This window comes from Herpailurus yagouaroundi, unplaced genomic scaffold (assembly GCF_014898765.1).
Source record: "Herpailurus yagouaroundi ecotype Mexico unplaced genomic scaffold, PumYag 221, whole genome shotgun sequence".
Classification (NCBI taxonomy): Eukaryota; Metazoa; Chordata; class Mammalia; order Carnivora; family Felidae; genus Herpailurus; species Herpailurus yagouaroundi.
In genome coordinates, this window is record NW_024412452.1 from 13,159,978 (window position 1) to 13,171,071 (window position 11,094).

The 11,094-nt window shown below is 43.1% G+C and overlaps 1 protein-coding gene across 1 annotated transcript; it reads right to left on the reverse strand.

Annotated features, from left to right (window-relative positions):
* Positions 1 to 1,088: 1,088 nt before the first annotated feature.
* PCYOX1 (prenylcysteine oxidase 1) lies at positions 1,089 to 10,578 on the reverse strand. The gene is made up of 6 exons (XM_040458607.1): positions 10,407 to 10,578; positions 9,114 to 9,320; positions 7,890 to 8,064; positions 2,738 to 2,949; positions 2,252 to 2,404; positions 1,089 to 1,827 (listed from the first exon to the last, which is right to left on the reverse strand). The coding sequence occupies exons 1-6, from the start codon at positions 10,516 to 10,518 to the stop codon at positions 1,169 to 1,171; spliced, it is 1,518 nt and encodes a 505-aa protein (XP_040314541.1). The 5' UTR covers positions 10,519 to 10,578; the 3' UTR covers positions 1,089 to 1,168.
* Between the last annotated feature and the right edge of the window lie 516 nt (positions 10,579 to 11,094).

The following is an 11,094-nucleotide window of genomic DNA, read 5'->3' on the forward strand; positions in this document are numbered from 1 at the left end:
TTTAAACTCTTACAGATTATTCCAGTGTGCAGCCAAAGTTGAGAACTGCCTTAAAAACAAGATTTCAGCAACCGGTTTCTCACCCCAAATGCTACAGTAGTTTTAGAAGCATTTAAGTTTGAACATAATGCTGGATTTGATTGTGGTGTCATTCTGGATCTCCTAGTGTCAACTGCTCTGGAGAAATCTAAGTTGCCTCTTGTCTGTCAGTGCTTACTATCAAGATTACTACTAGAGTTCTTATTGAGAGAAATGATTCTTCACAAAAATGAACCTGCTTTGATAATGCATTCAGTTTCTTGGGACTTTTAAGGCACTAAAAACCCTTTGGAGACATCTTAAACCCCCACATTAGTGATTCTCAACCCAGGTTGCACTTTAGAAACTTTTTAGCTACAATGCTGAGATCCTATCCTCAATCCATTAGATCAGAATCTCTGGTTGCATGGGGGTCTTTCAATATTTCTTAAAGTTCCATAGGTGAGGATTTGATAATAGACTGCCAATTTCTTAAATCAATAGCCTATATTTGCTTTCATTTTACTTGAGATTTTTGTATGACAAAGTTCTCCTAAGGCTTCTGAATTTCACCCCTAATAAAATCAAGGGGGAAGGAATCCAAAGAATATTCAGAAAGTCAAGGCTTCTAGCATGGGCACATCTACTTTGAAAAAGTATAAATTAAAGCCAAGCATAGGCTACCAGCTCTAATAGTTAAGTGTTAACTATCTGACTGAAGGTCACTTCCAGCTGTGAAGCACAAATGAACTAGTCCCCAACTAAAAGTTAACATCTTTAAATTCTTTCTCAAGTGCTCAGCATGAAATAAATCCAGGGCCCCCACCCACCAGACCTAGTGAATCAGAATCTCCAGAGGAGCTAGAGAAACCACATGCTTAACAAACTTCAGGTGATTCTATACTGTTGGCAGATATTAAAAGAAGAGTTAAGAAATTTTGGAGATGGTATAAAGATAGTAGTTAACCCCTTCATGCTTAATTAGAAACCTGTTATTTTCTCATGACTCACTGGGATTACTTTTGTTAAACAGTACTAATATATGGCAAAATATCAGATTCAAAATCATCTCTGCTCAGATTGTGTTCTTTTTTGCCAGTGATATTCCATTTGGAACCAGGAGGGGGAAAAGAAAGTGATCAGTATCATTTCATAGTTCAGTTTTAAGTTTCTCATATAAGTCCTCTTGGTCAATCATGTCTGTGTGCCCATTCCAGCGATGATAAGCAAGGAGAGCGGCATTGTGGGCTGCAATGGCACTCATCTCCATGGCACTTGCTGCACACTCTATGCCATTGAGGTAGTAAAGTCTATCGTGGAGTATGATGGAGGGGCATTTCTCTGGAGGCTTATAGCGAGGATATGCAAGCCATGGCTGCTTCACAGCATAATCATAAGACAAAAAGAGCTTTAATATTTGTTCTTTAGTGAGGATTTCTTGAGAAAAGATCTTCCAAACATGCGCCCTTTCTGTTGATGGTTGAGGATTATCCTTTTCTGTTACAGAGGACACAATCCCAATGCTATTAATGAACAAATCTGAATTATCAGTGGTTAAGATTGTACTGAGATCAAATTTGTCTAAGGCTCTAGAGCTAAAAAGAGTTGAATTCAGTTGCCCCTTAATTAAAGTTGTCACTATATGTTGGTAGTACTGATGGAATTCCTCAATTGGAGGATCAAAGTTGAGAAAAGTTATGTTGGACATTTTTCGATTCAATGGAGTGGCCACCAAGACGATATCATAGAAGTCTGAACGTGTCTCAGATCCAATTTGGTAGACCACTTCATACATCTTTGTGGGATTTCCTAGAGGAAAGAAGCATTCATGTTAGTCTTTCTAGCACACTATACTTTATACCTTCCAAAAATAATTATGTTAATAGTTTATAAAGTAGAAAATAGTTAAGGTATAATTCTAAGGAATTAAAAAGACGTTTAGGGGCACAGGGGGTAGCTCAGTCAGTTAAGCGTCTGACTCTTGAATACCATGTCAGTAAGTAAAAAATACAGAATTTTTACTTTTAAGAATGAGATTATTCTTTAATTCCAAGGAGACATGCCACTGTACTTGAGCGCATTTGGGAATATTTCTGTGTGGCACAACATACACACAATTTATAATTCCATCATTTGGAAATGAGTGCAAGATGACAGAAGAGTGGTTTTTCTCCCTGAGCAATTATTTTCTAGAGGGGAAATCAGGAACAATAAAATAGAATTTCAGGCTCACCTGTCCGCTTGGTCCTTGTTTTCTCCTCTATGTACATTACTGAGCCAGTTATAAGGTTGCTTTTGGACGCACGAAGGAGCCCTGAGCAAACAAGTTTATTTCCACCTTCTACTGCCCAAAGGCCAGAATCCGCACAGGACATTGATACTGCCCCTGTCAGTGGTAGGAAAAAAAAAAAAAATGTATTTTAATTCTGACTCTGTAAAAGTCCCTCTACCTACTTTCTCTTCCCAATTCAGGTGAGTTCTACTCCAAATGTCTCCAGACATTGCCAAATAGCCCCTGAGGGCAAAATCTCTATGAAAGCTAAGGACTCTCTCCCCCTAAAAATGCACAGATCTACATATACACAATTTTGCCAACAATGTCTGAGGTTTCAGGAAAAGGTAAGTCTTCTCTAATTCATAGCCTAAAGTAAGGAGTCACCACACATCAGGTAAGCCCTTTTGTGAGCTAATATCCATAATATTCCAAGCCTGGGCTTACCCACAAAGCCATTGATGTTCATGCTTTGGCCATAATTGACCCTCATGACAGGAGCAACAATTTCATTGAGGAATTTCTCAGAGAAGCCTGCTTTCTGCAGGGTTTCAAGAAGTGTTCGGTTAAGCATTCCAAGGAATTCGTCCCCTCCAAGAGAATGTAGTAACTTTTCTACGCTACTGAAGGCATAGTCATGAGACTGGTAGCGGTAGATCCTTTTGAAAAGAAGAGGAATAGCCATTAAACACCAAACAAGATGGGAAGGGAAATTGCATCATAAGATTCAAACTTTTCATATCTCCTTCTACTGAACTTCTACCTATCATGTAAGATGCACCTCAGTCACCATCTTCCCTGGGTATCCCAGAAGTTCTTATCCCCATCCCTACTCCCACCTCCTCTGGAAGTACACGGTCCTTGTATACTCTTCTGCATTAATAAGGTCACTGCGAGCACTTTTAAAGAAGTGGGTATGTCATATGTCTCATTCAACTTTTTATCTTCCAGCAGCAGTTAAACATTTCTAAAATTAAACTTTATCTTTCTACCAGGCTTGATCCTCTCCACCCACCCCCTATCCCAGCCAAAATGTAGGCTGGGATGTTCGTTCACTGCTAACATCCCACAAGTCATCCTCAGTTCATCTAATTCCAAATTTAAATATTTTCACTTCTGCTTCTCCCATCAAAAAAGAAAACCTTACCAGTCTTTACAACATCTCTCTTCTCATTTCCCTGATCTTAACTCAGGATTTATATTCAGACTACCAAGCTGAATAACTGATCTACCTACCTGCTTCCAGTTTTGTTTCTTTGAAACATTTATGAATCTCTCAGAAACCTAAAACACATCTTTTGTCATCAGCTTATGCAAAAAACAACTTGTGGGGTGCCTGGGTGGCTCAGTTGGTTAAGCATTCGTCTTTAGCTCAGGTCACAAACTCGCGGTTTGTGGGTCCAAGGCCCACTTCAGGCTCTGTGCTGACAGCTCAGAGCCTGGAGCCTGCTTCAGATTCTGTGTCTCCCTCTCTGGTCCTCCCCTGCTTGTACTCTGTCTCTCTCTCATAAATAAAGATTTAAAAAACATTTTTTAACTTCTTACTGCTGCTTAGTAAATAAACTCCTGACCAAAAAAAAGGAATGTATTTTAGAGCCAAATTCATCAAGTCTAACTGCCTTTGCTCTAACTGCAGACAGAGAAACAAGTAAAAGAACTCTGAAAGTCTCATGACAAGTAGAAGGCTCAAGCACAAGCTGGCCCCTGTGCCCTCAACCACACACTTACCCTCCACTGAACAAACCTGACCCATTCACTGATACCTGAAAATGCTCTGCATGTTGCTCCAACACTACATTAGCTCTTCTCTCCAACCAGAACACACTTCTTTCAGCTTGAACCCCACCTGCTCTGCAAAGTTTTGCCCAACTTCCCAGTTCACAGTACCCATGCCACTCATTCAGCACTATTACTTAATTTTTAGAAAATCCCACCTGATATTTTCTTGAACTTCATGGACTTAAAAGAATATCCACATAAATTAGTTGATGCTGACTTCAGAATGTTATTTTTCAAGTGAAAAAATGAGAAAAGTTATTTTTCAAGTGATACAAAAATGAGAAAGGATTCCTCTCCCTCAAGGAGCATACAGTTAGGTATAGGTAATAAGGCATATGCAGAGATAAGTAATGAAACAAAGGAAGAAATAGGTGCCAAAGAAAGATCTCTCTCAGTGATCCCAGGAGAATTTTTACAATTTTCTTCTCTCAAAGTTGTAAAGTTTTTGAGCAGGGACAATGTCACATCCATTTCAGTATTACCTCCTATCTACCAGTGAGTATAGTATATAAAACATTGAATACATTTTTGTGGGAAAAATTAATACCAGTGCCCAAACTGAGAAACAAGTCACTCCTTCCAACCATATCAATCCCTAGGAACTTAAAAAAAGTAGACGGTGAAAACACTGAGTTCTCACTTGAGAAAACAGACTGAGAGAAAAAGGGATTCTCAAGAAGATTTAACAGCTGCTTACTCATCAGAAACCATGAAGGCCAGAAAGTAGTGGGTCAAGGTGTTGGTAAGGCTGGTTCCTTCTGGAATTTCTGATGGAAGATTCCATTTCTTGCCTTTTTCAGTTTCTATAAACCACCTGCATTCCTTGGCTTGTGACATCTTCCTAGTATCATTCCAACCTCTTGTTCCCATCATCACATTTCCTACTACTCTGATCCCCCTGCTTCCCTCTTACAAGGACTCTTGTGATTACACTAGGCCCACTTAAATAAGTGAGAATGACCTCCCCATTTCAAGATCCCCAATGAAATCATTTCTGCAAAGTCCCTTTTATCATGAAAGGTAACACATTCACAGATTCCAGGGATTAGGGTATAGACATCTTGCAGGGGCAGGGAGGCATTATTCAGCCTACCACAGGGGGCTACTCCATCGATACAAACAAGAGTTAATAGTGCCTTGCATCAAAGTGTAGCAGTGAGGTTAGTGAGAAGTGATGGAATTCTACATACATTTTAAAAACTGATAGGACTGGGGGACCTGGGTGGCTCAGTCAGTTGAATGACTTCAGCTCAGGTCATGATTTTGTAGTTCACGGGTTCGAGCCCCACATTGGGCTTGCTGCTGTCAGCAGAGCCCACTTTGGATCGTCTCTCCCCCTCTCATGCCCCTACCCCACCTGCTCACTCTCTATCAAAAAATAAACATTAAAAAAATTAGTAAAATTTAAAAACTGATAGGATTATAGACAGACTGGATTTGGGAAAGGAGAGAGAGAAAAGAGTAAAACATTCAAAATATTTGTTAGGAGTAAGTGAAAGGATCAGTCTCAGATCAAGAAATGTTAAGGGGCACCTGGGTAGCTCAGTCAGTTATGCATCTGACTCTTGATTTCCCCTCAGGTCACGATCTCCCAGTGTCTGAGATTGAGCCCCACGTTGGGCTCTGTGCTCTCCCTCTCTCAAAAACTAAACATTATGTTCTTGATTTATTGGAAGAAACAAATGTAGGATACATGGCCCTTTGAACAACATAAGGATCAGTGCTATATATTTGATGTGTAAGCAAATACTAAAGACCAGAGAGAGGCAGTAATTCAAGGAAGTTTGGTAATTGTTTTCTAAATTTGAAAATAGTAGGGGCGCCTGGCTGGCTCAGTCCATAGATGATGTGACTTGATCTCTGGGGTCAGGAGTTAGGGCCCCACACTGGGTGTAGAGTTTACTTAAACAACAACAAAAAAGTATAATCTATGTATCCCATCACTGGGTCTTTTTCACAGTACTATAATATCCAGAATTCACTTTAAAAGTGATTTCTTAATTTCTCCCAGGGCAATTCTCTACATGCCAAGCAAGCCACGGGTAAGAAAACTAACAGATATAGGCAGGTCTGCATCTGGTGCCATCTGAACTTGATTTTCCTGTAGAGCATGCAGCAACACGCCACCTACCTTCTCTACAAAGTTACTGGCTATTTCCACCCAAGTCCTATATATTTTCTTAGTTACTGGTTTATTGCTTGTCTACTAGAACGTATATTCTTTGAGGACAGGGATGTGTTCTAGGTTCTACATCCACAGGATCCAGAATAGTGCCTGGCACATAATTAGGCAGTCAATATTTGGTGAATGAATGAAAGATTGCTACTTTAAAATAATCTGCACTGTAGCTGACCTTAATGTGCCCACTGGAAAGGTGTTCAAGGAATCATCCCAACAGTGATGTTTAGAAAGAGAAATCCCCAGGGTGCCTGGGTGGCTCAGTCGGTTGAGCTTCCGACTTCGGCTCAGGTCATGATCTCGCAGTCTGTGAGTTCGAGCCCTGGGTCGGGCTCTTTGCTGACAGCTCAGAGCCTGGAGCTGCTTCAGATTCGGTATCTCCCTCTCTCTCTGCCCCTCCCCCATTCATGTTCTGTCTCTCTCTGTCTCAAAAAATAAACACTAAAGGAAGAAAGAGAAATCCCCAACTACCCTAAGTTAAAAAGCTAGAGTGTATTTATCCTACTCAACCCTTAAATCTGTCCTTGTCAGTACTTAATCATATGACATGTAATTTTACCTTTTTTAACAATTTTACTACATTGAAACATTCATAGTAATGAAATATCATTAGCACTTACAAGCTGAATTTCTCCAGCATCTAAAATTGTAAACAAGCGTAAAAATTAGCACAGGCCAATGGCCTTGGGAAAAAGGCTGCGTCTTTCAAAGTTAGACCAGTTATTTTATTTTTCCTAATTACCAAAACAATATACACAGAAAAGTTTGAAAATACAGAAACACTTAAAGAAGAAAAAGTGGAGGGGCACCTGCGTGGCTCAGTGGGTTAAGCTTGCGACTTCGGCTCAGGCCATAATCTCATGGTTCAGGAGTTCGAGCCCCGCATCGGGTTCTGTGCTGATAGCTCACAGCCTGGACCCTGCTTCAGATTCTGTCTCCCTCTCTCTCTGCCCCTCCCCTATTTGTGCCGTCTCTCTCTCAAATATAAATAAAAATATTTTTTAAAGGGGGGGGGTGGGGAGTGGCACCTGTATTCTCACTACCTGAAACAGTGCTGGAATTTAGTATCAATTTAAATTCTTGGGGCACACAGCTGATACTCTGCCTCAGGCTACTGGCTCACTGAAACATCATGTCACAATTAAAGTTCATTTAAGTTTTGTGGTCCTTTCTACCAGCTCTTACACACATTACCTCATTCATCCATACAATGTCAGCACAGTGCAGAGATTAAGTGTGAGAACTCTGAAGCCAGAATGCCTGAGTAGGAACTCCAGTTCCACCACTCACTAGGTGAGTGTACTTGCACACTTGAAACCTCTGTGCCTCCACCTTCCATATCTGTAAGAAGCTAATAACTATACCTGAGAGAGGTATCATAAGAATTCAAAGCATTAACATTTGTAGAGGATTTAAGAGTGTGTGGCAGAACTAAATAAGTATTTGCAAAATACAGTCGGAAGCAAAAATTACTCTTAATTTTCAAGTGGATAAACGGTCTGCATACTTTATATAAACCATTTGTCTAACAATCTTACAAACAGACCTTAAAATTAGGTAGAGAACTGTTTCAAGAAATTAGAATTTCTAAAGACCATCTAACTAAAAGGTCTTAAGTTAAATGGAAGGGGAAAAAATTACCTCATAAACTTGTCCAATATATCCTCTACCCACATGTGCATTCGGAGGGACTGAAATCCATAGTGCCAAATTAGTTTAATCATGTTAATTATGAACCAGCTGCTCTCCTCAAACACCAGAGTCTCTCCATTATACACCCCCATTAGGCCACCAAAGCCCTGAACAGTAGAGAGACCTGCAAAAACAGAAAGGGTTGGCTAAGTCAGTGGTTTCTGTGTTGACCAAATGAAAGAAGGTAATCTGAAGCTATCAGGGATACTCTGAAGTGAGTGAATTCCAGGTTTCCCCCAGTTCTCAGAAAACATATTAAAGGAGCTCTATCTTTAGAACAGCATGTAATACACTGCTCATTCATTATATTGTCCAAAAGCAGATATCTAAACGATGGGTCAGATGCTCATGCAGATATGTCAAAATTAGACTGGCTATTTTTAGTTGCAAAAGACTAAAAAGTGAAAGGAAAATGCCAGAATACCAACTGAATTCAACTTCCAAACAAATGTTAGACAGGAGTATGACCAGCATAAGTTGCTCCTGGCATACATTTGTCCAGGAAGGAAAGAGAGACCACAGGAGATGTGGAAGGCAGCAAAGAGAAAGGAAGCATCCCCATTCCTGTGCAAATCCTATTTTGCATAATTGGGTATTTCAAATAACTAAAAGGAGGTATAAATTACACAATATTCCCTGAGCAAAGGGCCTGCAGAGGCCTGCTAGCCTTTCCTCACAACCTGTCTAGCTCCTCTGGTGGCAGGGAAGTAGTCATATGTTCCAGGTTCTAGGCACACGTCTGCACCCATGCCTGTGTGAGTGACTTTAAGCCAGACATTTCAAACTTTGGGCCTCATTTCCCCAGCTGTAAAATGAGTACACAAGGTTTCTACGGACTCAAACCATTCTTTGATTCTTCAGCTTGAACCCAGAGGTTTAAGAACTAAGAACAGCAACCATCCCCACCCCACCCCCAACCCCTGCCCCCGCCCAATGGCTGTAATTCCAGATAACTGAAGATACAGATAACTAGTGTCCCATTACGGGGAAAGTGGCTCCTAACTAAGCTTGTACTTGTACTAATTGCTAGCAGCAAAGTGAGGAAAACAGTTTTGCCAATTTCTCTGTAAAAAACAATTAGCAAAGCAGAAAAACTTCAGATCCCTATCTGATAAAAACATCCATGGATGGTCACACAGAAATCCACTTAGCTCTTAAGACCAAATGACATACCCAGGTCCTTGACAAAACGCTTCATGTGCAGATTTAAAGGATGGATGACAGAACCTCCTGCCTCATATTCTTGCCCTCTAACAGTCATGGTGGCCAGGCGGCCTCCCACCTCTCCTCTTTCAAACAGGTCAATCTTCACATCTTTCCCAAATTTCTGCCGCAGATAATAGGCTGCTGAAGTGCCACCAATTCCAGCTCCAATAATTGCTATGGGTGGGGAAAAAAAAAAAAGGAACAGTTTCTTTCCCTCTCAGCTATGTGGGTTTTGTTTTTGAATAACAGATGTTACTTAAGGCTATAATCACCAATTTAGGGAAGCTGGGCACGGGAGGCAAGTCACAGTTGCCGTGAAGCTAAAACTCTGTGAATCTAGGCAGACGCTGTCCACCCACCGCCCCCCCAACCCCGACAAAAGTGGTATTACATTCACGTGCAAATGGACATTAGAATTTTTTTTTTTTTTTTTTTGCCAGATCCCCAAGGGTTCTCACAGTTCTTTGTCAAGGCACCACTGGATCCGCACACCCTTCTTTGTGCCCAGCGCATGGGAACAGAGGAGGTGGGCCTTTCCAGCACGTATTTCCAATAAAGTGGCCGCCATTTTTACTAAGATTTGTTCTGTCTCATTAATACAGATAGGTTAATGTTCCCACAAAACAAAGCTTTACCGGGAATAAAAAAAGCAAAACAAACGCAGCAAAAACCATGAATGAAACTTGAGAGTGGATTATTGCCGCTGTGTAGTAGTCCTAGATAGGGAAATTGTGCAAGCTAGGGCCTCTAGGAGCAGGCCCACCTCAGCAAAGCAGGTGATGGAAATGGGGTTCCAGTTCAGCCTATCAAGGGAAGCAAACAGGGTCAGCTTGTTGGCACTGCTCAGTGTGCTACGGCCGCGTGCGCCTGTCATCTGCACAGCGAGGCGGCTCGTAGTTCCAGAACAAACCAGAAGACTGGCCTCCCAAAGGTGAAGCAAGGGAATGAGGAGAGGGGCCTCCCCCTCCCCAGATCCCAGGCCTCCAGAACAAGGGGCTGCAGGGACGCCTGGCTGCCCTCCGCCCACCCCAAAGCCCCCTCCCTGGCCCGTTCCCCAAGTGGGCACATCGACACGCCCGGGAAGACGCGGTCCCTGGGGCATCGACAGTGGCGAGCCAAGAAGACTATGACCTCCGAGAAGGATTCGGAGCGCGTGGCCTGGCGGGCTTCGCAGCCGACGGGCCTGGTGCACTGCGCAGCGGCCGCCCGGAGCCGGGCGCGCTCCAGCAACCCTCCCGCGCCGCCCCACCCCTCACCTACCGATCTTATCCGGCGGGGCCCGCAGCTCGGCGCTCCCAGGGCACCCCCAGCTGCACATCAGCAGCCACAGCCCCAGAAGCGACGAGCCGAGCTGCCCAGCCGTGCGCCCCATGGCCACCGGAGCGCAGCAGTCAGCTCCGAGCGCCCCACCGTCGGCCAGTTGCTGCGAGTCTGCGCGCTCTGCACGCCCCGCCCCCGGCCGGCCTTGCCCCTCCGAGCCCCGCCCAGGTCCGCTTCCTGCTGGCGCGGGCTCCAGCATCCCAGTTCTGCGCGTCGCTCCAGGAGCTCCCAAGCGTGGTCAGCCCGGTGCCCAGGCAGGCCTCGCCCCTCCGAAACGCACCCTGCTTCAGGGACATAACAAAGGCACTAGGGGCGGAGGCTCACCCAAGCTCGCCGCCTTACTCCCCATCTATTCAGGTGAAGCACCTTACTTCTTCACTACTGCCCTCTTCTGTCACTTCAACCTCTCCCTGTCAAAGAATGCACAAAGCAAATCGCTGTCAAGAACAGAACTGTGGAGCAACAAATGCTTACTGAGTGGTCACTGTGTTTCGGGACTGTTGGACATAAGCGTAAAATGAATGGTTAAATAGTGGTAGGTGAAAGGGAAAATGAGGGAGACCAGGGATGGGGTCGTCCAAGGTGAAAAGTAGTGACAGACATGTGTGCCCATATCACACGATGGAAC